Genomic DNA, 26,999 nt, shown 5'->3' with positions numbered 1-26,999 from the left:
GTTGTCTAAGCATTTATTAGTTTAAGAAGTACTGATAAACCAATGTATTAGGAGATGAGTACAATTTTATATTGTAATTTCTGTTTGCAGCTTGTGTCAATTGATTTTTTTTTTAAAGAGTGAACATTTTGTTTTGTTCACTTTTTAGTGTTCAGGAATATTTAAAGCAGTATTTAAATGTACCCCTCCGCTAACTGCCACCTTACTGAGGTGGAGGGGTTTGAGTGCCTGAATGATCTCAGGAGCTATGTTGCCTGGGGCTATATGCTCCTGGTAGGGTCTCCCAAGGCAAACAGGTCCTGGGTGACAGACAAGACAAAGAGCGGTTCAAAAATCCCCTTATGACTATTAAATCAAGGATCTCGTTCACCCCGCCCGGTATGGGGTCACCGGGGCCCCACCCTGGAGCCAGGCCTGGGGGGGGGGCTCGCATGTGAGTGCCTGGTGGCCAGGTCTATGCCCACGGGGCCTGGCCGGGCTTAGCCCGAAGCCAAGACGTGGAGCCACTCTTCGGTGGGCTCACCACCTGCCGGAGAGGACATAAGGGGCCGGTGCGTTGTGATTTGGGCGGTGGTCGGGGCCGTGTGCCCGGTCGACCCAAACCTCGGACACCAACTCTGGCTTTTGGGACTTGGAATGTCACCTCACTGGCGGGGAAGGAGCCTGAGCTAGTGCAGGAGGTTGAGAGATACCGTCTAGATATAGTCGGGCTCACTTCCACTCACAGCTTCGGTTCTGGAACCACTCTTCTCGACCAAGGGTGGACTCTCCACTATTCTGGCGTTGCCCAGGGTGAGAGGCGGCGGGTGGGTGTGGGCTTATTAATAGCCCCCCAGTTCAGCCGCCATGTGTTGGAGTCTACCCCGGTGAATGAGAGGGTCGTCTCCCTACGCCTTCTGGTCAGGGAACGGTCTCTCACTGTCGTTTGTGCTTATGCGCCTAGTGGCAGTGTAGAGTACCCGGCCTTCTTGGAGTCCCTGGAGGGCGTGCTGGAAAGCGCTCCCACTGGGGACTCTGTCGTTCTACTGGGGGACTTTAACGCCCACGTGGGTAGCGACAGTGACACCTGGAGGGGCGTGATTGGGAGGAACGGCCTCCCTGATCTGAACCCGAGCGGTGAGTTGTTATTGGATTTCTGTGCTAACCACGGTTCATCCATAACGAACACCATGTTCATGCATAAGGGTGTCCATCAGTGCACTTGGCACCAGGACACCCTAGGTCGGACGTCGATGATCGACTTTGTGGTCGTTTCTTCTGACCTTCGGCCATATGTCTTGGACACTCGGGTGAAGAGAGGGGCTGAGCTGTCAACTGATCACCACCTGGTGGTGAGTTGGATTCGATGGCGGGGGAGAAAGCTGGACAGACCTGGCAGGCCCAAACGCATAGTGAGGGTCTGTTGGGAACGTTTGGCGGAGGCCCCTGTCAGAGAGGTCTTCAACTCCCACCTCCGACAGAGCTTCAACCAGGTCCCGAGGGAGGTGGGGGACATTGAGTCCGAATGGACTATGTTCCACGCCTCCATTGTCGGGGCGGCGGTTCGAAGCTGCGGCCATAAGGTCTCCGGTGCCTGTCGCGGCGGCAATCCCCGAACACGGTGGTGGACACCGGAGGTAAGGGATGCCGTCAAGCTGAAGAAGGAGTTCTATCGGGCCTGGCTGGCTCATAGGACTCCTGAAGCAGCTGACGGGTACCGGCGGGCCAGACGGAGCGCGGCTCTGGCAGTTGCCACGGCAAAAACTCGGGCCTGGGAGGAGTTCGGTGAGGCCATGGAGGAAGACTTTCGGTCGGCCTCAAAGAGATTCTGGCAAATCATCTGGCGACTCAGAAGGGGGAAACAGTGTTCCGCCAACACTGTTTACAGTGGAAATGGTGCGCTGCTGACCTCAACTGAGGATGTCCTCGGGCGGTGGAAGGAGTACTTTGAGGATCTCCTCAATCCCTCCGACACGCCTTCCGTAGAGGAAGCTGAGGCCGGGGACTCGGAGGGGGACTCGTTCATTACCCTTGCTGAAGTTGCTGAGGTAGTCAAAAAACTCCTCGGTGGCAAGGCTCCGGGGGGGGATGAGATCCGCCCCGAGTTTCTCAAGTCTCTGGATGTTGTGGGGCTGTCTTGGCTGACACGCCTCTGCAGCATCGCGTGGAGTTCGGGAACGGTGCCTCTGGACTGGCAGACCGGGGTGGTGGTCCCTCTTTTTAAGAAGGGGGACCGGAGATTGTGTTCCAACTATGGGGGGATCACACTCCTTAGCCTCCCTGGGAAAGTCTACGCCGGGGTACTGGAAAGGAGAATCTGACCGATAGTCGAACCTCGGATCCAGGAGGAGCAATGCGGTTTTCGCCCTGGCCGTGGAACACTGGACCAGCTCTATACCCTCACTAGGGTGTTGGAGGGTTCATGGGAGTTTGCCCAACCAGTCCATATGTGTTTTGTGGACCTGGAGAAGGCATTCGACCGTGTCCCTTGTGGCATCCTGTGGGGGTACTTCGGGATTATGGGGTTCAGGGCTCGTTGCTACGGGCTGTTCGTTCCCTGTATGACCGGAGCAGGAGCTTGGTTCGCATTGCCGGCAGTAAGTCAGACCTGTTCCCGGTGCATGTTGGACTCCGCCAGGGCTGCCCTTTGTCACCGATTCTGTTCATTATCTTTATGGACAGAATTTCTAGGCGCAGCCAGGGAACGGAGGGTGTCTGTTTTGGTGGCCGCAGAATCTCGTCTCTGCTTTTTGCGGACGATGTGGTCCTGTTGGCTTCATCGAATCAAGACTTACAGGCGTGCACTGGAGAGGTTTGCAGCCGAGTGCGAAGCGGCGGGGATGAGAATCAGCACCTCCAAATCCGAGGCCATGGTCCTCAGTCGGAAAAAGGTAGATTGCCCCCTCCGGGTTAGGGGGGAGCTGCTCCGTCAAGTGGAGGAGTTTAAGTATCTCGGGGTCTTGTTCACGAGTGAGGGAAAAATGGAGCGGCAGGTTGACAGACGGATCGGTGCAGCGTCCACAGTAATGCGGTCGTTGTACCGGTCTTTTGTGGTGAAGAAGGAGCTGAGTCGTAAGGCGAAGCTGTCAATTTACCGGTCAATCTACGTTCCTACCCTCACCTATGGTCATGAACTCTGGATCATGACCGAAAGAATGAGATCGCGGATACAAGCGGCAGAAATGAGTTTCCTCCGCAGAGTGGCTGGGCGCACCCTTAGGGATAGGTTGAGGAGCTCAGTCACCCGGGAGGAGCTCGGAGTAGAGCCGCTGCTCCTCCGCATCGAGAGGAGCCAGTTGAGGTGGCTCAGGCATCTGTTCCGGATGCCTCCTGGACGCCTCCCTGGTGAGGTGTTCCGGGCATGTCCCACTGGGAGGAGGCCTCGGGGCAGACCCAGGACACGTTGGAGAGACTACGTCTCCCAGCTGGCCTGGGAACGCCTTGGGGTTCCCCCAGAGGAACTGGAGGAGGTTTGCGAGGAGAGGGAAGTCTGGGGGGCTCTGCTTAGACTACTGCCCCCGCGACCCGGTCCCAGATAAGCGGAGGAAGATGGATGGATGGATGGATGGACTTTCCTTCTAAATCTACAGGAACCTCCCCATGACATAAAAACCATCAAAAACTGTTATAATGTTTAAGCAGTTAAAAATAAGCTGGTCAAGAGTGTTGTAGTGTTCCTTGCTTGTATCCAAACTCCCCAGTTCCTTTTCCATTAATGATTTTTATTAAGGTGGCAGCAGGGGGGTTATATGTAATATGGGCAGTCCAGGGGAGCTGGAGCCTCATGGTACATTGTCTCGTCCTATAGGAGGTCACTGGGATCACCAGCCCACCTGTGGAAACCTCCGAGCCGCTACTCCAGCGTCAGCAGCCTGGTGAGCAGCTACTCACAGGTGAGTCTTTGATGTCCATCAGCGAGAGTAGTAATGTGTCATTGGGGTTTGTGCTTGTGTGTTAAAGTGTAATTTGGGTAACAGTAAAAATTCAACTTAATGGCTCCATCAGGGTTCTGTCTGAATTTTCCAGTGCTGAACTCCTACTTTGGTAGAATTTCACTTTGTGGACCAAATAAGAAATTTAAATATGAGTTTGTTTGTTTTCATTTGAGCCCCTGCCCTCTGGAAGCCTTTGCAAAGCTCAACCTTAGTAGATTGCCAGTGGAGTTGCATATGAATAAATATTCTACTGGATGCCTGTGATCAAGAGGTCTTCATTGTAAATATAAGCACTTTACCTCTAGATGGCAGTATTTCCTTATAAAATGTTGAATGTTTCAATCTTGTTATTGCTTTGAAAACAATGCATTCTTCACAGCATGTTGTGAAATTGATTGGAATATTCTTAATCACACTGTGTTCTGGGTCAGGCTTTAGTTTTATGGGTGTAAAATATGAATCAGACAACCAACAAGTGGTTATTCAAATATACAATCACACAAATGATCAGTATACTCCCTTGTCAGGTTTGTTCTAGTGCTGCTGTTGTTTCTGTTTGGAATATACAAATATCCAGGCCTCCTCAGGGTGAGGTTTTCAGTCCACATTAAGGATCCTTCTTTGACTGACCTTGTCAGTTGTTTGTTCCATTGAAAATAGTTCTGCCATTACTGGTGGTTAATAATGATTTTAAACTTATAACCACTGTGGTGTTCAGGCATTTGACTGTGCTATGTATTTTGTATTTGTCTCATGTATTTCAAGTAAATGTTGATTATGAGAACATGAACAGTGTTGTGAAGAACAGACATGACCTGTGTGATTTTGTGAATTTTGTTTGTGAGCCACATCCATTTATGCGTCAGATGTCACACTCTTGTGCCTCTGATGGTGTTCTCCCCACTCAGCAGGCCCCTGACTTCCTGTGCAGCCCTGACCAGGGCCCCAGCCTGTTGAGCAACATCGGCGAGACGGCCTCCTGCTGGGTAGTGGACGACCTGCGCATGGAGCTTGACCAGTCTGAGCTGAAGCGGCAGGAGCTCTTGGAGCAGGTGCGACAGCTACAAGAGGAATCTGCAGGCCTGCGAGCCCTTGTTCGAGACCTAGAAGGCCAGCTGCAGGGGCACCTGAAACAAAGCCTGTGCCGATCTCATCAGGAGACCTTGGAAAATCAACGGGCTCTAGAGCTGACCAACCAGGAAACGGCCGAGCGACTGCTGACGACTGCACGGGAGCTGGAGGCTCTGCGGGCCGAGGCCACGGCTGGCCGAGAGCTAGAGGCCAAGCTGAGCAGTGCAGAGTGCAGAAACATGGAGTTGCTGGCGCAGCTGGATGGTGCACTAGGTGAAAAGGGCCGGCAGGCAGCCAGCCACTTTGACTCAGCCCAGAAGATCCACACTCTGCTAGACAAGCTCAATGAAGCAGAGAAGGAGAAACTGGAGGCACTAAGGGAAGCTGATGGGAGGAAGCGGGAGGCAGAGAGGCTGGCCGAGGAATTGAGGATGAAGGAGAGCAGCATGTTTACCAGGGAGGAGAACTCTGCAATGCTCAAGCAAGTAAAGGATCTGCAGAGCACCATCAAAAAGCTACAGGGAGCACTGACAGTGAAGGAGAAGGAGTCCAGTAACCTTCAGATGCAGCTTCAGGACTTGCAGAACTCACAGGAGGTAAGAGAGAGGCAAGTGGAGGAGCTGAAAAGGAGGATACAGGCAGAAAAGGAGGATCTCCAACAAAGACACAGCAGCCTGAAGGAACAAATGGAAGGGCAGATTCACAACATGACAGAGCAGCTTAAAGCCAAAGAGGATGGCCTTTCCACCAGTGTAAAAAAGATCCAGGGGTTAGAGAAGCAAGTGGAGAAGCTTGTGAGTGAAAAAGAGGGTCTGTGGAATAACCTTGTAGAACTAGAGGGCAATGTGAAGGACCAGGCAAGGAGGATAGAGGAATACAAGATGCAGTGCAACAGCCTGATGGAGCTCAATTCCAAGCTGCTACAGACTGTGAAGAGAAATGAAGAGATCAAGAAGGAGGTGGCTGAGGTCAAGGGGGTTTTGGAGAATGAGCTGACTACCCTGAGGGCATCGGAGAGGCAGCTGAGAGGGCAGGGGGGTGATGCTGTATTTGCTGTGGATGAGGGGGAGAGGCAGCTGAGAGAGGAGAATATACTGCTTGATGAAAGCCTCCAGAGGGCCATGCTCCTGAAGGAGGTGAGCAAAGGGGCAGTTAGGAGACTGGAGCAGGAAAACTGCGAGCTGAGGGTTGAGGAAGGCATGGAGAAGGGGGCACTATCCTTGATGCAGGAGGAGCTGTGCTCCGTTAGTGCTCAGATTGCTGAGCTGGAGAAGAACCTTGCAACGTCCAAAAGCAATGAGGAAACTCTACAGGAGAAGCTCCAGGAGAACAGCCTCCTGCAGCTCAATATGCGATTGGGTGAGGATCTGTGTGTTCAGGTGGATGAGCTGGAGGGGAGGTGGGTGAAAAATTCACAGGAAGGGTCATCCAGGCTTGCATTGGCTGAAGGCCAACTGGACCTCAGTGTGAAGGAGGTGTCTAGGCTCCGGGATGAAGTGGTGGACCTGCGCTGTAAACTCCAGGACTTGACAGAAGAGAAGCTAAAGGTGCAGGCCCAGCTGGAGGTGACAGAGGCCTCACGACAGGAATTAAAGGCCCTAGTGAAGCAGTTTAAGGGCCAGGTCGAGGAGCTGAACCGACGACACGTGCAGGAGCTCCTGCAGCACAAGCAGAAAGAGGTGGCTCTGGAGAGGGAGACTGAGGCCCAGGCCCTGGAGAGTACCTCTTCAAAGGAGGAGCTGGCCTCACTGAAGCGATCCCATGAACTGCTGGCTTTGGAGAGTGCCGAGACCAAGGACTGTCTCCAGCGCGTCAACATGGAGATGGCTGAACTAAGTATCCACATCTGCAGCCTGAACTCAGAGAAAGATGACACCCAACGCAGGCTAGGCAGTGCGTCCACTCGGCTTCGAGAGATGGAGGAGGAAGTGGCATGCGGGGTGGAGCAGCTTCTTGTCCTCCAGCGGGAGAATGCCAACCTGCGGGAGGAGCTGTGCAAATTGGAGAGCCTTCAGGGGAAGCTGGAGCAGGCAGAAACACAGTCCAGGAGTCTGCAGGAGTCTGCAGAGGAGGAGATCAATGCCATCAGATTTCAAATGAGCTGCGAAACCTTAAACCACCAGAGTCAACTGAAGGTATTGCTTAAAGTCACTCCACTTCATAATATGTCAAATAAAGCTATAGAGAATAAATGGCAAGGTTTAAACAAAAAGAAGAAACATACAGAAGTAATGAAGTTTTACAAGAATGTAGGTACTGCAGTAACTGCTGGTCCAGCACAGGGTCATGGTGGTCCATCACAGACACATAGAGCTCAAGGTCCATCACCAGGGCATTCACGCACTAGTTCTGTCATGCAGACATTTGCACATGCACATGTTTAGGGGAATTTAGAGTCACCAGCTCACCTGAAACATGCACATGGTGTAAGGTAGCTATAATTACTTGGGGCTTATTTTTATCTATCTATATGAAAATAACTCTTTCAAATTTTTAAACAATTAAAAAGAAAAATCTGGAAATTATTGCTAAGTATTAGTTTGCTTTGTGTTGGTTATATAATTAGATCTAGGTGTATTTCATCTTCTTGGGAAATCTCACTGACGTTTAAAAAAAAACACAGAAGGCTAAATCTTCAGACTGTCGGTAGTACCAGGAGTTCCTGGAGGAAGCCCACCACAAATATGGGGAGAACATAAAAACTGTTTTAGCAGTTCTATATGCTCAGAAGTATTTTTACCCGAAAGCATCTACAGTTTATTCTGTCAAATTCCATCTTGTTGTTCTTGATGAAGTTGAGCCTGATTACTGACTAACTGATGTAGGCCTTGTTTAAACCCAGTTGTTATGCTGAAGATGCACTGGTGTTAAAGCAGTTGCTACATCAAGTAAGGAATGACTGTGTTCTTTCTTGCAGAGTTTGAATGAAGAGCTGGAGGGCACCAAGCATCAGCTGAAGGCCAAGCTTGAAAAGGTCTCCAGCTTGGAAGCCAAGGTGTCACAGCTGGAGGTTGGTCTTTTTAAAGGATCCAAGCAGGCAGGTGGAGCACGCTGATATCTTAGCACTGTGTTAAGCTGACCTTCACAGTGTGGCAAAAATGAGCTGTGCCTGGTTTGGCCTTTTTGACAGCTATTTTCTGCTTGAGTGCCCATGGCATGCCGTAGTCCGGCTGCCTTCGTAGCACAGCGTTAATTGTGCTGAGAGAAATTACCTAATTCAGTTACTGTGATCTTAACTAATGAACTTCTTAATGCTGAATGTTAATAAGGAGCCTTAACAAAAGCATCATTTCACTTTTTAGAGCCATCAGACTATTTCTGATGCTATTTCTGATCCAAACACCTCCAACTGTAGCACCATTGAGCAATCTACTTTCCCAAAATTGCTCTAGTGAAAATGACTTAGCTCTATGAACAGGTAAATAATTGTAGGTAGTTTAATATTATAAGTTGATTTGGAATAATCAGTTAAATGAATAAATGTAAACTGTAAAATGTAAATTAGTGAGCTGTTCTTCAAACTAGATTGAAAAAGTACTGTATATGTAATACTACAGCAAAAATTCTAACTTTTCCGTGCATGACTAGCTGTCTGGGCAGTACAGTGCATTATTTTATTGTTTTTTAATATGCTTTCCACAATATCCAGAAAGGTTAGATCAGAAATCGACTTTTTAATTTTTCAATTGATTACTACCGGGGGGGGGCGCGGTGGGTTGGACCATGGTCCTGCTCTCCAGTGGGTCTGGGGTTCGAGTCCCGCTTGGGGTGCCTTGCGATGGACTGGCATCCCGTCCTGGGTGTGTCCCCTCCCCTTCCAGCCCTACGCCCTGTGTTACCGGGTAGGCTCCGGTTCCCCGTGACCCCGTATGGGACAAGCGGTTCCGAAAATGTGTGTGTGTGTGTGTGTGTGTGTGTGTGTGTGTGTGTGTGTGTGTGTGTGATTACTACCATGTCAGAAAAATTTTAAAAAGATATTTGAAATGACAGGTCAGTTGCATGACCCCTTCCTCCTATTAGTCCAGGCATGAACTGTATGGATGGACAGTAAAGACAAACTGTCACATTCCAAACTTTTTTTGTTTCTGTCTTTCTTTTGAAGGCTGAAAACAGTAGATATTGTGAGCTGCTAGAGAAGAAAAAAGTGCACATTAAAGAGTGTGAAGGTGTGATTCGCCGGAAGGACAGCGAGCTGAAACAGCAAAACGAGAAGCTGAGAAGGTGGGGGTGGTCCCTTGTTTTCCTTATGAATACCCACACATTCTGTAAGGGTCACAACATTTACAGAAATTGTTGTTTTTTTTTAATAGCCTGGATTTTTTTCCCAAAACTTCTGATACAGTTCTTGTTGAACACAGTGAAATGTGACAGGGTAATGCTCTTTCGACCTATCTTTCAGGGCTGAGGAGAAGCTGGCTACAGCTCAGAAAGCCTGCCACGACCTTAGTGAGCAGCTGAACCGTGCTGTGGCTGAGAGGAAGAGCTGTGACATGAAGACGTCAGCTGAAATTGATGACCTGTACAGAACTAAGAAGAACTTGGAGGAGCGACTCATTGAGTTGATTAGGTACACAGCAGGGCTGGCCTCGAATGGCATGTTACTTGGAAAGCATTTTTGTTGCATTCAGTTCAGCTTCCATTCAATTTATTCTGCATTCACCAAATGCATCTTTGTAGTTACTGACTGATTAACAGCTCCCATACAAACAGATGTGCAGAAATAAAAAAAAAAAAAAAAAAAAAAAGTTTTAAGGTGTTGATGTCTCAAAGACTGGACTGAATTCCACCCAACTTTGAATTATTCATTGATGTCATTTTGAAAGGTGACTTCTCTTTTGCTTTTGTGTACCTGTGTAATAGTTTTATATCAAGTAGCTTACAAACAGATGTACAGACTCATCAACACAGCTGGGTCATCCATCTTATTAACTTATTACATTATTGTTTTCTGTGTATAAGCAAGTTAGAGCTTTAACAAAATTAAGGAAAAATCCTTTCCACATTTAAAGTGTTTTTGCCTCATTTTTATCAGTTAGATCAACAAAATGGATCTTTAATTTTGCATTCTTAAAATATAAAATTGAATTGAAGACTTTATTGTCATTGTACTGCTTTGCAATACAACGAAATTATAGTGGTACTCCCTGAGTTCTTTAGACAACAATATAAAACACAACAGTTAAGTATATAAATAAAAATTAAAGTTTAAATAGATTACACAGTAAATAAATAAATGGATAATACAGTATACACGCACATTGTCTGAAACCGCTTGTCCCATGTGGGGTCGCGGGGAGCTGCAGCCTAACCCGACAGCACAGGGTGTAAGGCTGGAGAGGGAAGGGACACACCTAGGATGGGACGCCAGTCCATCGCAAGGCACCCCAAGCGGGACTTAAACCCCAGACCCACCGGAGAGCAGGACCCGGCCAAACCCACTGCACCCCCCGATAATACAGTATAATACAATACAATAAAAATTAAGCAGTGTTCAGCTGTTTCACAGCTCTGGGGAAGAAGCTGTTTTTCATTCTTGTGGTGTGTGAGTGAATTGTCCTATATCTCCTTACAGAGGGGAGCAGTTTAAAGAGGTGGTGTAGGGTCCCTAATAATTTTGGAGGCTCTGCTCTGACATCTGGACAGATAAATGTCCTCGACTGCCGGGTAGCTGTGTGCCAATGATGTTCTGAGCCGTCCTGATGACCCGTTGCAGAGCCTTCTGTTCTTCTCTTGTGCAACTGGTGTACCATGCTGTAATGCCATACGTCAGTGCACTCTCCACCGTACATCAGTAGAAATTCACTAAAAGATCCTGGAGCAGTATCGCTGTCCGTCTTCTCAAGAAATAGAGCCCTTGTTGTGCCTTTTCAATGACAGTAGAAGTGTGTGTGGCCCAAGAGAGGTCTTCTGTAATGTTCAACCCCAGGAATTTGAAATTGGGGACTCTCCACAGCCTCGCCATTTGTGAGCACGGGACCTAGGTCAGTTCTGCGTTTCTTCCTGAAGTCCACCTTTGTCTTCCTGGTGTTAAGAATGAGATTGTTGACAAAGCATCAGACTGTCAGGTTTCATAACTCATCCCTGTATGCAGCTTCATCAGTCATTGACCAATGACTGTCATATCATCTGCAAACTTCACAATGGTGTTTGTCGCGTGGGCAAGTGACAGTCATGGGTGAACAGTGCATACAGTAGAGGACTCAACACACACCCTTGCAGAACACAGGGTAAGAGTGGAGGATGTGTGCTTCCGTAACCTAACGTTCTGCGGATGGTTGGTCAGGAAGTCCAGAGTCTACCTACAGACAGCTGTGCTTAGGTCTAGGTTCTGGAGTTAGGACACCAGTACGTTGGGGATGACCATGTTGAGAGCCAAACTGAAGTCAACAAGGAGCATTCTGACATGTGTTCGGCCCATCCAGAGCAATGTGGAGGACGAGGCTGATTGCATCCTCTGTTGATATGTTTGCCCGATAGGTAAACTGATACTGATTCAGAGTAGCGGGGATGATGTTTTTAACATGTGCCAGAATCAGCTTCTCAAAGCACTTGGCTATCAAGGGAGTAAGTGCAATTGGGCAATAGTCATTCAGGGCAAAGGTGACATCAGTCACATTTTGCTGTTTGGGAATGAACACAATTGTAGTTTTGAGGCAAGTGGGGACAGTGGTACTGGTCAAGGAGAGGTTAAAAATCCTGGTAGAGACTTACTTCTGTCAGCTGGTCGGTGCATCCGCGAAGTACACGACCTGGGACACCATCAGGGCCAGCTGCTTTCCTCACATTAACACTGCGCAGAACCTTTCTAACCTTGTTATTGTCCAGCGTCGGCAGTTGATGTTGATCAGGTAGCAGTGCGGGCGTAACCGTTTCCCTACTATTGCTGTCTTTGTCAAAGCAGGCAAAGTGCGAGTTAAGTTCCTCTGCTATGGATAAATTACCATCTACAGGCAAGTTATCATTCCTTTTGTAAGACTGAACACTAAGTAATGATTGTAATATAAATATGACAACCTATACATTGGGTATGTACAGAAAAATTGTGACAGATTCAGACTAATTTTCTGTGACAGAATACACAGCTACATCAGTAAGTCATTTATCCTTCAGTAATTAATCAGAATTTCTTCTCAAGTTCTTCAGCACAGGAAATGTGAGCCATAGGTGATGCAGCTGTTCAAGTTAATTACATCTCACCAGTGGGCAGTTGGCTCTGGGGTAAAATAAATTTTGCTTTGGGTGTAATTTTTCTTGTTTGTTCATCTTTAAAACGTATGTGAAATAACAGACTACACATTTCATTGTCTTCCATGCCAAGATGGAAAAAAAGAATGGTATCAGGTTTGTCTTTCTCAGCCTTTCTTGTACGATTAGAACCAACAAAATTTAAAATTTAATGTCAAAATGCTCCAAAAATAATGAAAATTGGAAAAGGCCAATAATTTTCTACAGTACTATAGTTTTGTCTGTCTGAAAGCCAGACTGTCAATAAGCCAATCAACAGGTCACATGCTGCTCTTGCTTGTGGCTGTGATTATATAGCTGGCTGTAATACAGTTCATCTGTCCAACCCAACAGGGACAAGGATACACTATGGCAGAAGTGGGATGCACTGGAGTTCCAGCAGAAGCAGAGGTGTGAGGAGGTGACGGAGAAGGATGCTAGCCACTGTTTAGCATGCCAGGGCCAGTTCAGCTGGTGGCAGCGCCGACACCCCTGCAGGTGTGCTTTTTCACACACCATATATGCCTTTTTTGATTGTCTAATTGTGGGGATTAACTTGATGTAAGAAAAGTGTCTGAGGTAACCATTAGCAGAGATCTTCATGCTTCTTTCCTGTTCTCCCCTCCCCAGTTGCTAGATGGCTTGTGTCAGTGTAATTCATTAGCAGCTGCCTTAATTTTTTCCGCTCTTTTTATTACTTTGTGTTACCTACGTGCTGTCTCAAGTTTTTGAAAAGAGCGCTAAATGAGCAATATATAGAATTGTCATGATTTCCTCTACTAGGTTGATTTGTGTTACTCAGAGTAGTTTCTCATCCTTGTCTGTCACCATTTTCATTAACATTTCTGCATTTATCAGATGGTTTTCTCTAAAGCAACTTAGTGATTATCAAGTAGCATTTAACTGACACCTTTGTCCAAAGTGACCTACAGTGCTAGATAGTATACTGAAAAAACTGTCTACAGTCATCCATCCTTTAATACAGTAGAGCAGTGTGACACCCACACATATGCATACTAGATTTACCAATCCACCTGAAACCCTTGAGTATGGGAGAAAACCAGGGCACCCAGAGGAAACAAATGAACACAAGGAGAACATTGAAAGTCAGCACATGTAGACTACGGATCAGATCTACCCATTGGTGTAATATCTAATTTAAAAAGAATACAGCAATGAAATGTATGAAAAAGTAGAAGTGAGGATGTAGAAGAGAACATGGGAAAGATGTTCTGCTGACTTTCTCATGTTACACCCCCACCACAGGCTGTGTGGTCGCACCTTCTGCTACTACTGTAGCAACTGCTCTTCCAAGGTCACACCTGGAGGGAAGAGGGAGCGATGCTGCAGGAACTGCAGTGCCTCTCCAGATCACCAGATAGAGACTGAGTTGGGCAGCCCTCCTAGCACACCCAATAGCCACTCTGCTTCCTACGGGCACAGACCCCATGTCAGTGGTGAGGGAAGGCCGCACTCCATACTGCACATTCCAGCTATTGACTCAAATCTAAGAATTGTCCTGTTCCTTTGTGTATCTGCTTGTATATATGAATAAAGGTATAAGATGTGTGGTACTTTGTATAGACACATCTACCAATTAATAATTGAAGAATGTTGTGTATCTGAATTAATGTCTATTGGAAATTATCTGGGAGGGACTCTATCCAGTGTTTTCATATTCATTCTGCAGAACACACATTTGAGACACGTAAACTGAGTGCTGCTTTTTTTTTTGTGTAGTGTCAGAACAGGTGGCTAAGCCAGATGATGGTACATATGATGTAATCACTGAAGAGGAGATAAACGGGGTCTGTAACTATGACTTACAGTCACACACCACCGAGGAATCTCCAGAAAGGGTGCAGAAATCCCCACAGAGGGACACCCTAGATCTGTGAGTCTTTCTTCCTCTTTCACACACATAAATTCACAAATATACTTTGACATTGACTTGGTTTCACAAGTTAGCAAGCTTGCATTTATAGACACTCACATATATAATGTACACATAATAGACAGGTACAGTAATGCATGCAAGTAATTATTATGCTTTATTTAGCTGGCACCTTTGCCCAAAACATTTTTTTTAAAAGATTTGCACAGTTACTAATATACAATGATTTACCCTTTTCTACAGCAAGGTCTTCATTTTTTATAAATTCAGACTATGTAGCTTGATCGGTGGACAGCAAGAGTGGGATTCAAACCTGGGACTTTTAAAGTGCAACGCAGTTGCAGCTCTTCCACTGCCTGCTGTGTACCCATTGCCTATTCATATAATGTGAATACAGTCTTGTGCAATAAATTATATATTGACATACTTCCTCTCATTGTAAACACATGCCACCTGGCCCAGATCAGTGGCTATTTCTGTATTATTGATTATATTCACTTCTGCTGTTAATGCAGCATTTTTGCAGAGATTTGTTAAATTGTCATCTAGAATCCATGTTATGACACTAGTTTTGGATTCATAATATTGTGGTTGTACAGCAATAAGATGAGAATCTTCTCTTTTTTCCTATCTGCACAACAGTGGGGCTGGGCAGCTGACAGTGCTATGTGATCTCATACTCAGTTTGGTTTGTTTAATGTGATGGGAAGCCCCAGATGAGGATTACCACAGGCTTCTGTACCCTGATACTGCCTAAGTAGATGAACTCTCATTCTGCACAGGACTTAACCCTCTCTTTTTCAAACATTTCATTTGTGCAAACAAGTTCTTAGTGTTATTTTGGAATTTCTGCCAGAATACTGCATAAATGATGGGGTTGATGGCACAGGAGAAACTGGAGAGGATGTAGGTAACTTCTGAGTGTGAGTTGAGTGGTAGTGCTAAATTAAAGTCTAGGCAGTGGCTTATGACTCTTGGCAGCTGGAAAATGTAGAAGACGCTCAAAAGGGCAGTGACCATCCGGTAAACATGCCGCCGTCTCCGAATGGAGGTCTGGCACACAGTCCTGAGAACAGCGAAGTAGCACACAGTCATGATCACCATAGGTAGTAGGAAAGTCAGTAATAACTGAACCAGGAAGCTGAAAATACCCAGGAATTTCAATCCAGGGCTAATTTTTCCAGTCTTTCTGGCATTTTGCCAAGGTTCAATGGCATCAGGAAGGGAGGTAAGGAGGGCCAAGGTCCATGTGGCAACTGTTTGTGCAAGTAAGAAGTGGCGGGAGATTTGCTTATTCTGGGGCCAGGTAATGGAGCGCCACTGGTGCAGGGCCACACCCGTAAGCAGCAGGATGCAGGAGCAGAAAGCAACCTGGTTCAGGAAGTACATGACACAGCTCAGCGTAGTCCCAAACTCGTCGCCATTCACAGCCTCAGCCAGGAAGAAGAGGTGGCTGAAAGCCAGTAGGATGTCAGAAAAGGCCAGCTGCAGAAGGCAAGTCTCACTGGTAGAGAGAGGCTTCCGGAAGTGCAGGACCACAACCATGAACAAGCCATTGCCTAGGAGACTCACAGGAGTGATCACTGAATACAGCACAATGATCAAGATCTGGTCATTTCTTGTTTTATCATTCTCTGAAACAAGTTTCTTCAGCATTTTGAGGGGCCTTTTATAACTAAACCAGAGAAAAAAGAAAAGATGTCAGAAAAATGTTTATGACCTCTTGCTTTATTGAAGTCAAGTTATGAAGACTTGGCAGTTGAGCATTTCTAGTCAAAGAAAGTTTTATGTTTAAAAGTCTTAACTCGTGCATAATTTTTCTTTCATACAACAGGATAGTTTGACTGATTCAATACAGGTTATAACAAGTTATACATGGGCAATTGCTGGAAAATGTTCTTAAAAAAATTGTCAGATTCACTTCTTTATCAGTGCAAGTGGGTCGTGCTATTGAAAACATTAAAAGGGTGGAACTAAATGGCAAATAATGGTATAAATTGTCTTTCTGCTAATGAAATGTGGTGTGATTTACATTGCAAAGTATACAATATATGACACTATGCAAAATTTAATAAATTATGTAATTATTATGTATATGCACTTGAAGGACCTGAATTTGAATCCTGCTCCTGCTGTACTAACCTTGATCAAGCTACTTACCCTAAATTACTCCAGTAAAAAATTACTCATCTGTATAAACAGGTAAATCATTGTGAGCCAATTTGAAGAAAAGTTTCAGCTAAATGAATAAATGTAAATGTATGCAAGACATTAGACAATCTTCTGATAAGCATATATATAGAATTAAAACTTACCAGAGTGTCAGCTGGTTGTTACTTGCACTGTGATGTGGATGAGGTTTGTGGTGTTTGTAGCGCAGGCAGTATAAGTAGTGTAGTAGCTACAGTGCTAGATGTAACTAAAAGGTCCAGTATGTAAATGTACTTGGTCAAGTTACTACACTTGGTAAACGGGTTGCTCATGAATTAATAAACATACCAGTTTCAGCTCATATACCAACAGGTTAGTGGGTGGTTTCAGAATACACATCCTCATTATACATGACATCAGTTCCTGTCTTTAATATGCTCATGATTTGGCACAGATGTACGCATTCAGGCTCATCCGTTTCTTTTTTTTTTTTTTTTTTAAATAAATGTTCACTGCAAAGTGGAAAGAATACATTTTTTCCACTTTGTGAATGTCATGAAGCTGTCATCAAAATTAATCTGAAATATTATTTTAAGTTTCATTACAAAAACACTTGTTACAAAATTGACAGTGTATTTCTACAGAAACACCCGCTTGTGACTTCCTTTTTGCATAATCATTCTTGTTCCCATGTCGACTGTTCAGAAAATCAATATACTGGCTTTTCTGTTAAAAGGCTACAGTTTTGATCATTCTTGTATGATCACATAGTATTTCAACATTTATCACAAGTCTAAAAAGGAAAAACTTTTTAAATGCAAAGAGTTAATACAATGTTGCAATTATTTCTAGTTTATTTCTAGCTTCTCCAAATGTGGTTTTTTTGGTTGTGTTTCCCTTATTGGTACTTCTAGCTTTAGCTCCAGTCATAGTTCTCAGTCAGCTGATCCTCTGTAGAGTGTACTGAATATAACCATCTTAGCATTTTTACTGTTTGAAATGTTTAGGTTGGATAATTTGAAAAATGAAAAGTTAATGTGTTCACTGCAAATGTTGAAGAAATATTACTGCAAAAGGTGCCAAGTCCTCTGAAAAAACAGATTAGGTGATAGAGGGAACAGGGACAGCTGGTAGCATAGTGATTATAGGTGCTAGCTGTGAATCCAAAGGTCGCAGGTTCGATTCCCACCTCAGGTTTGTAGTACCCTTGAGGTACTTACCCTAAATTGCTCTAGTAAAATTCCCAGTAGTATAAATGGGTAAATAATTATAAGCTTGTAATAACTGTAATCTTACCATTGTAAGTTGCTTTAGAGAACAGCGTCAGCTAAATTAATAAAAGTAAACAGAGTAGTTTTTAGGTATAGGAATAATCTGGTTCAAAACCATCACACACACATTTGCTGAAACCGCTTGTCCAAGGCGGGGTCGTGGCGAGCCGGACCCTAACCCGGCAACCCAGGGCGCAAAGCTGGAGGGGGAGGGGACACACCCAGGGCGGGATGCCAGTCTGTTACAGGGCATCCCAAGCGGGACTCAAACCCCAGACCCACCAGAGAGTAGGACCCAGCCAAACCCGCTGCGCCACAGCGCCCCCTCAAAACCACCAACAGGACCATTTAAATATTTTTAAATTGCCATGACAAATGCTCCATCCATCCATCCATCTTCCTCCGCTGTCCGGGGCCGGGTCGCGGGGGCAGCAGTCCGAGCAGAGTCCTCCAGACTTCCCTCTCCCTGCACACCTCCTCCAGTTCCTCTGGGGAGACCCCAAGGCGTTCCCAGGCCAGCCGGGAGACATAATCTCTCCAACGTGTCCTGGGTCTGCCCCGAGGCCTCCTCCCAATGGGACAAGCCCGGAACACCTCACCAGGGAGGCGTCCAGGAGGCATCCGGAACAGATGCCCAAGCCACCTCGACTGGCTCCTCTCGATGCGGAGGAGCAGCGGCTCTACTCCGAGCTCCTCCCGGGTGACTGAGCTCCTCACCCTATCCCTAAGGGTGCGCCCAGCCACTCTGTGGAGGAAACTCATTTCTGCCGCTTGTATCATTCTTTCGGTCATGATCCAGAGTTCATGACCATAGGTGAGGGTAGGAACGTAGATCGACCGGTAAATTGAGAGCTTCGCCTTACGACTCAGCTCCCTCTTCACCACAACAGACCGGTAAAACGACCGCATTACTGTGGACGCCGCACCGATCCGTCTGTCAACCTGCCGCTTCATTTTTCCCTCACTCGTGAACAAGACCCCGAGATACTTAAACTCCTCCACTTGAGGGAGCAGCTCCCCCCTAACCCGGAGGGGGCAATCCACCTTTTTCCGACTGAGAACCATGGCCTCGGATTTGGAGGTGCTGATTCTCATCCCCGCCGCTTCGCACTCGGCTGCAAACCTCCCCAGTGCACGCTGCAAGTCTTGACCTGATGAAGCCAACAGGACCACATTGTCCGCAAAAAGCAGAGACGAGATCCTGCGGCCACCAAAACAGACACCCTCCGTTCCCTGGCTGCGCCTAGAAATTCTGTCCATGAAGATAATGAACAGAATCGGTGACAAAGGGCAGCCCTGGCGGAGTCCAACATGCACCGGGAACAGGTCTGACTTACTGCCGGCAATGCGAACCAAGCTCCTGCTCCGGTCATACAGGGAACGAAGAGCCCGTAGCAGCGAGCCCCGAACCCCATAATCCCGAAGTACCCCCCACAGGATGCCACGAGGGACACGGTCGAATGCCTTCTCCAGGTCCGCAAAACACATATGGACTGGTTGGGCAAACTCCCACGAACCCTCCAGCACCCTAGTGAGGGTATAGAGCTGGTCCAGTGTTCCACGGCCAGGGCGAAAACCGCATTGCTCCTCCTGAATCCGAGGTTGGACTATCGGTCGGATTCTCCTTTCCAGTACCCTGGCATAGACTTTCCCAGGGAGGCTAAGGAGTGTGATCCCCCTGTAGTTGGAACACAATCTCCGGTCCCCCTTCTTAAGAAGAGGGACCACCACCCCGGTCTGCCAGTCCAGAGGCACCGTTCCCGAACTCCACGCGATGCTGCAGAGGCGTGTCAGCCAAGACAGCCCCACAACATCCAGAGACTTGAGAAACTCGGGGCGGATCTCATCCCCCCCCGGTGCCTTGCCACCGAGGAGTTTTTTGACTACCTCAGCAACTTCAGCCAGGGTAATGGACAAGTCCCCCTCCAAGTCCCCGGCCTCAGCTTCCTCTACGGAAGGCGTGTCGGAGGGATTGAGGAGATCCTCAAGTACTCCTTCCACCGCCCGAGGACATCCTCAGTTGAGGTCGTCAGCGCACCACTTCCACTGTAAACAGTGTTTGTGGAACACCGCTTCCCCCCTCTGAGTCGCCAGATGATTTGCCAGAATCTCTTTGAGGCCGACCAAAAGTCTTCCTCCATGGCCTCACCGAACTCCTCCCAGGCCCGAGTTTTTGCCGTGGCAACTGCCAGAGCCGCGCTCCGTCTGGCCCGCCGGTACCCGTCAGCTGCTTCAGGAGTCCCATGAGCCAGCCAGGCCCGATAGAACTCCTTCTTCAGCTTGACGGCATCCCTTACCTCCGGTGTCCACCACCGTGTTCGGGGATTGCCGCCGCGACAGGCGCCGGAGACCTTATGGCCGCAGTTCCGAACCGCCGCCCCGACAATGGAGGCGTGGAACATAGTCCATTCAGACTCAATGTCCCCCACCTCCCTCGGGACCTGGTTGAAGCTCTGTCGGAGGTGGGAGTTGAAGACCTCTCTGACAGGGGCCTCCGCCAAACGTTCCCAACAGACCCTCACTATGCGTTTGGGCCTGCCAGGTCTGTCCAGCTTTTTCCCCCGCCATCGAATCCAACTCACCACCAGGTGGTGATCAGTTGACAGCTCAGCCCCTCTCTTCACCCGAGTGTCCAAGACATATGGCTGAAGGTCAGAAGAAACGACCACAAAGTCGATCATCGACGTCCGACCTAGGGTGTCCTGGTGCCAAGTGCACTGATGGACACCCTTATGCATGAACATGGTGTTCGTTATGGATGAACCGTGGTTAGCACAGAAATTCAATAACAACTCACCGCTCGGGTTCAGATCAGGGAGGCTGTTCCTCCCAATCACACCCCTCCAGGTGTCACTGTCGCTACCCACGTGGGCGTTAAAGTCCCCCAGTAGAACGACAGAGTCCCCAGTGGGAGCGCTTTCCAGCACGCCCTCCAGGGACTCCAAGAAGGCCGGGTACTCTACACTGCCACTAGGCGCATAAGCACAAACAACAGTGAGAGACCGTTCCCTGACCCGAAGGCGCAGGGAGACGACCCTCTCATTCACCGGGGTAGACTCCAACACATGGCGGCTAAACTGGGAGGCTATTAATAAGCCCACACCCACCCGCCGCCTCTCACCCTGGGCAACGCCAGAATAGTGGAGAGTCCACCCTTGGTCGAGAAGAGTGGTTCCAGAACCCAAGCTGTGGGTGGAAGTGAGCCCGACTATATCTAGACGGTATCTCTCAACTTCCCGCACCAGCTCGACTCCTTCCCTGCCAGTGAGGTGACATTCCAAGTCCCAAAAACCAGAGTTGGCGCCCGAGGTTTGGATCGGCCGGGCACTCGTCCCCGACCACTGCCCAAATCACAATGCACCGGCCCCTTACGGTCTCTCCGGCAGGTGGTGAGCCCACCGAAGAGTGGCTCCACGTCATGGCTTCGGGCTGAGCCCGGCCAGGCCTCGTGGGCATAGACCTGGCCACCAGACGCTCGCATGCGAGCCCCCCTCCCAGGCCTGGCTCCAGGGTGGGGCCCCGGTGACCCCATACCGGGCGGGGTAAACGAAAGCCTTGATTTTATTTTCTTCATAAGGGATTTTTGAACCGCACTTTGTCTCGTCTGTCATCCGGGACCTGTTTGCCATGGGAGACCCTACCAGGGGCATATAGCCCCAGGCAGCATAGCTCCTGGACTCTTTCAGGCACTCAAACCCCTCCACCACGGTAAGGTGGCGGTTCACGGAGGGGGACCAATGCTTTCATTTTTAAAGATTTTTTGCTTGTTGACAGAGCTGTCTAATGATCTTGTTAAGAGTAACCTGTATGAACCTGTGGATTTGTTTTCAGAGACACCAACATGATCATGCTGTTCATCTGAGTGAGTGCGAGGGCAGTAATATTTTTTGACATGAAAGATTTTGTAGATAACTACTCTGATAGTTTCAATTTCAGAAGTACTAGAACTGGTGACACAACCACTGAGGATGCAGATGACCTGTCTTTGGTTGTTCAAGATGCTGAAATATACCTGCTCAAGTCTGGAGAGATCACGTGAGTGTTTACTGCAGGCTATGTTACAATGCATTGTACATGCAAAATATGACTTGGGAGTTAACTTTAACCAGTTTTCCAGTGCTAATTTATTTATTTTTTTTTAATTATGGAATCTGTCCATGTATGGTCCTTCCTATTTCGCTCACAGCTTCAATGAACTAAAATGAACAAAAACATAAGATTGTATTGGACAAACTCTTTTGTATTTTATTGTGGTTATGAATGAATTTTAAAGCGAATTTACCTGCCACATCATGTGAACTGAAAACCAAGTCAGAGGTGTTTCGAGTAGACGTAATGTTCATGTCACTATATTCTATCTTGTTGCCTTCTCTAATTTCCACCCCAACACCCCTAGCCTAACAGTCCCCTTCAGCCTAGATGAGGTCTCACTGTTTGGAGAGGCACCCAGGGAGCTCTTCATCAAGTCCAGCTGCTACAGCATCATCCCCATCACTGTGCCCGAGGCCGGGCACACCATCAGCTGGCTCTTCTCCTCCGAGCCTAAGAGCATCTCTTTCGGTGTGGTGCACCGTGAAGCCAATAATGGTCCCCTTGAGCAGTCCAAGGTGGGGCCCCTGAGCATAGTCATTATTAAAATGACAATCCTTTATAAGCGGCAAATCAATGTAAAGCTGACCTGCGCATGACCAGATCTCGAGTGACCATTATTGGAATGATTGTGCAGTATCACTATTTTACATTTGCATTTACATTTATTCATTTAGCAGATGCTTTTCTCCAAAGTGACGCACATCTCAGAGAAATACAATTTGTGCGTTACATTAGGGGAAAGAGACATGTGATTCTTAAACTTAGTTTGTTTCTTTCCACTTTATGCACCAATGTTTATCGCACGAGTAGGTGCATAATACTCAGAATAGATGAATCCTGATCACCTTTCTATAAATTTCACACACATTAGCTGAAGCCGCTTGTCCCAGGAGGGGTCCGGCAAGCCGGAGCCTAACCCGGCACTACAGGGCGTAAGCTAAAGGGGGAGGGGACACACTTAGGATAGGACAAGGCACAAGGCACCCCAAGCGGGACTCGGAATATATAAAAAGGTACACAAACATATACATACAATGTAAAGGCTTACCTGGGCATGATCATAAAGTTACAGTGTATGAACATTTACACCTTACATAAGTTTGAGAGATCATGGGCGAAGTGAGTCCGGAAGAGGTGAGTTTTCAGACTCTTGTTGAATGTAGACAGTTTCAGCAGTTCTGAGTGAGGGGGAGGTCATGCCACCATTTTTTGAAGAATACTTTCCCAAATTAAAAAGAATTATATTGTAAGTGACTTCATTATATAAAGCCTTTAATAACAGCACATATTTTACTACACATGCAAATGTGGTAATGAAGTATGAAATAATTCTAGTACGGTTGACTAAAATGAAACCCATTGAAATGAAAATCAGTGACATGAAATCAAAATTTACAAAAAAAAAAAATTTTTTAATTTAAAAAACAGAATTTAAATATTTGAAGTGATTTCAAAGCATCCTACTCTTACCTGAATTAAACATTTATGTATAAAAAAATTTCTGCCATGTCACAGAAACAATCAGGTACATGATTTGTTGGAATGACTCGTCTGACCCACACCTTTCAGTTATTAATCCGGTAAAGCAAGATTGAACTGTACTTTGGTGCACATTTTGCTGACGTTAAAGATAATACATGTCAGGGGGAAAATATCACCTTTTTAACTCTTGAAGTTTATATGTTGATTCAATGCTCAGGCTTCCTCCCACAATCCAGAAACCTGTGCTTCAAGTGAAAATTGCCATTAGCCTGTGCATTATGCATGATTTGTCATTAACAAGTCAGCTAAAGCACATGTCTTGGTAATGTGGGAGGAAATCAGAGAACCAAGTGGACACTCACATGGATATGAAAACATGGAAACTTCACACAGACTGGGTCAAATTTAAACTGAAGTCCAAACCCAAGCGCCAATGCTAGCCTCTGTGCTAGCATGCTGCCACAGTTTTATTGATAACAAAATTCCCAGCATGGTGTGTGTGCAGTGAAACAGACCTGAAATCCGGTAACTGAGTCAGAATTGAAATGTGTTTTACGTCTCTAGTAAGCTGTGTAATGACTAGATGCAGCACTAAAAAATGCATACACAGCATGAGTGCAGAAGAATCCATATTCCCCTTTTCCTGTAACTGGTCTGATCGGAACTTGTTTCAGGTTAAAGCCTGTGCTGTTTTTATGTGTCCGATTTACCTCTTCTCTCTGTGGTTTGTACATACATTTTTCATAGTTTAATTTTTTTCATTTATATAAGTGTTCTTTTCTGTTTGTTAGTACTGCATTGTCATTGTACTCTGGCTCATTCAACTCATCTTCAGTGTTCTCGTGAGTACTCTGGCTTCCCCCTCCAATCCATGAACAGTTAGGCGAGTTTGTGGTCTGTTTATATAGCCAGAATACATCACACCTCTGTGTATCATCATGATCCTGGCCAAATAAGCCATACCTGGAGATGTATGTGCATAATGAAATTTAACATGTAAAGCAAGGAGTCTCTGAGTCATAACTGTCCCGTTGTTCTCCTCCAAGGTGCTGATCCCCCTTACTCGCTGCAACTCGCACAAAGAGACTATTCAGGGACAGCTGAAGGTTAGGAATCCTGGAACATACACACTAATTTTTGACAACTCCTTTTCCCGGTAAGCTCAGCTTTGTTTTTGAAAAGGGAATTTCTTCAAATACACAGTAGAGTTATTCTTGGGAAGATATGCTTTGCTTGTGGTGTTCCATTGCGTGTCTGAGTTTCCCTCCCCCCATTTCCATTGTTGTGTTTGCTGTAGGTTCATCTCTAAGAAAGTTCAGTACCATCTGACTGTTAAAAAGCCCATAATCTGTGACAGAAGTGAATCTTCATAACGGACTGTGGATACCTTTTATGTTGTACCTATGCAAAGTGTTGTTAATCTCAGAATGTAATATAGCTTCTGAGATATGAAGGCCTTGGGAAACACTAAAGAAAAGACTCTGACTGAAGTCTATGCACTACATTTTTTTATTAATATATGAAAAGGACAAAATTGTGCACTATTTAAAATTGTGCAGGGAAGGTCGAGAGAGTATGGGGAAAAACGGAAGAAATTAGTTCAAAAAAGGGCAGTTTTTTCCTTTTAAGGATTGTTAGTTTCATTCTCAGTTGAAGGAAGGTAAAAACACTGATGTAGCTGTTTTGATAGTGTGTGCAATTTTTTTAATTCTGTCATTTGACCTCTTATTTTTGGTATAGCTTAATGCCCTTTTGTTTTTTGACAATAAGAATTAATGATTGTACTGTTTTATATGTGACATTCACGTACCATGTCTTTTATGTGTGTTACATTCCTGTTACAACTTGTGAAAACACAGTTACAGTGCAGATTGATTGGTTTGCTTTAAAGTTCTTACCATGAAGCTATAATCATTTATGACCTGAGAGGCTTATATACAAGATATGAGTAATACATTTAATATAAACTTTTGCACAAGCACCATGTCATAAACACATTGGTGAAATAACCAGGTTTTGAAGATTTAGCTGTTTTAATATATTTAAGATAACTAGAGATTTAAAATATGTCTTTAATGTTCTTAAGGAAATATAATATTTAACACTAAATGGGTGGTTTAGTTTTTTGACTAAATGCGTTTGTCTTTCTGAAGCTTAAAGTCCGATCATTAAACACAGTTTGAAGCTGCTTTACAGAATAACAAATTATACTTTAAAATCGGCACAAGTTGGCTGACTTTCATAAAAGACAAATGCACATTTCGGTAAAATGACTTCTTTAAACAATACCTTTGTAGCCTTTAAATCTCTTTTCTATAGGTAATGCTTCTTGAGGGAATTCAAGGAATGCGCTGGTGCATTTAACTGAAGGTTAATATGTTTCCAATTTAGTGGTGCTCAATCCTGGCCCTGGAAAACCTTCCTGTACACGTAAAGTGACCCAATAGCAGTATGTCTGAAGGCTGAAATGCAACCGACTCAGACTAACCTTTCAGAGAGTTAATTGTCACTGTTCAGGCTTTTCTCCTGGGACCTGTGCTTCACATCTGTGTTTGAGGCAGTGTGGCCTGGGGCTCTCTAGATCCAAGTATGGGGACCCCTCTTTTATATACTCCCATAGCTGAAATGTGTTCATATCAGAAACTGAAGGTATCCAGTTTTGAAGGTTTCTGGGGTACTTCTCACCCTGTTAGTTTGTATTTGAAATAAAGACACTGAGATTTTCTGTTTTCATTTGGAATGTGTGCTTTTTTATCATTTTCTTGTGGACCAAGAATTGGTTTTAAATCTAATATCTATGGCATTGTCATGATCCCCAAAAAAATCATACAAATACCCACATAGATGCTGAATCTGAGTATGGCAACGTCCTGTCTGGATCTCTGGACACAGATGCAAAGTCTTCATAGCACAACACTGACTGTCAGCAGAAGGTTAACTCTTTAACTGAGTGGTTGAAATACATTTTTTGTGTATGACAAAATATTTAGGCTTTCTGTAGACCTGTAGGACTTAACAACATCATAATGTTTCAGATGATGTAACTTCATTGGTGGCTAACAGGTGGTGCTATTAAGAGACTTGCCAGTAAAAGATGTTTCTAAAAGAAATTTTTGTTACTTAATTCCTGAGAAAGTTAAGCAACAATGTTTAAAAATGAGAACTACTGCTAGAAAACAACCATGGGAATTATCTCGAGACAAGTTCACCTCAGCTGCAGAAAACCACAAAGAATGGCAAAGAATTTTTGTTTTCTGAAGCTGCAACGGAACTTGGAAGAGCGTTTTCTGAAAATTAAATGTCAGTAAAGGTTTAAGTACTGCTTGGTATCACTTTTTAAACTACTTTCAGATTCACACAAATGTTTAATTTGAAATCAGTTTGAGGGTATAGTAGCCTACATTACATAATCCATCCATCCATCCATCTTCCTCCGCTATCTGGGGCCGGGTCGCGGGGACAGCAGTCCGAGCAGAGTCCTCCAGACTTCCCTCTCCCTGCACACCTCCTCCAGTTCCTCTGGGGAAACCCCAAGGCGTTCCCAGGCCAGCCGGGAGACATAGTCTCTCCAACGTGTCCTGGGTCTGCCCCGAGGCCTCCTCCCAGTGGGACAAGCCCGGAACACCTCACCAGGGAGGCGTCCAGGAGGCATCCGGAACAGATGCCCAAGCCACCTCGACTGGCTCCTCTCGATGCGGAGGAGCAGCGGCTCTACTCCGAGCTCCTCCCGGGTGACTGAGCTCCTCACCCTATCCCTAAGGGTGCGCCCAGCCACTCTGTGGAGGAAACTCATTTCTGCCGCTTGTATCATTCTTTCGGTCATGATCCAGAGTTCATGACCATAGGTGAGGGTAGGAACGTAGATCGACCGGTAAATTGAGAGCTTCGCCTTACGACTCA

At 46.1% G+C, this 26,999-nt stretch overlaps 1 protein-coding gene across 9 annotated transcripts in view; it reads left to right on the top strand.

Annotated features, from left to right (window-relative positions):
• Window positions 1-25,813, top strand: part of LOC108931026 (FYVE and coiled-coil domain-containing protein 1-like) — a 39,042-nt gene extending 13,229 nt beyond the window's left edge. For 4 of the 9 annotated variants that reach the window (XM_018746626.1, XM_018746582.1, XM_018746591.1 and 1 more), the window contains 12 exons: window positions 3,788-3,872; window positions 4,823-7,120; window positions 7,903-7,995; window positions 9,088-9,206; window positions 9,385-9,552; window positions 12,564-12,707; window positions 13,476-13,666; window positions 13,950-14,103; window positions 21,450-21,560; window positions 21,922-22,132; window positions 24,146-24,255; window positions 24,397-25,813. In XM_018746626.1, coding sequence (XP_018602142.1) covers window positions 3,788-3,872; window positions 4,823-7,120; window positions 7,903-7,995; window positions 9,088-9,206; window positions 9,385-9,552; window positions 12,564-12,707; window positions 13,476-13,666; window positions 13,950-14,103; window positions 21,450-21,560; window positions 21,922-22,132; window positions 24,146-24,255; window positions 24,397-24,472 — 3,760 coding nt within the window. In that variant the 3' untranslated portion in view covers window positions 24,473-25,813. The other 5 variants (XM_018746656.1, XM_018746598.1, XM_018746608.1 and 2 more) reach the window with 5 other exon arrangements.
• The last annotated feature ends 1,186 nt before the right edge of the window (window positions 25,814-26,999 follow it).

Source organism: Scleropages formosus, chromosome 17 (assembly GCF_900964775.1).
Source record: "Scleropages formosus chromosome 17, fSclFor1.1, whole genome shotgun sequence".
Classification (NCBI taxonomy): Eukaryota; Metazoa; Chordata; class Actinopteri; order Osteoglossiformes; family Osteoglossidae; genus Scleropages; species Scleropages formosus.
The sequence above is the reverse complement of the archived record's forward strand: the minus strand, read 5'-3'. Positions and strand labels throughout refer to the sequence as shown.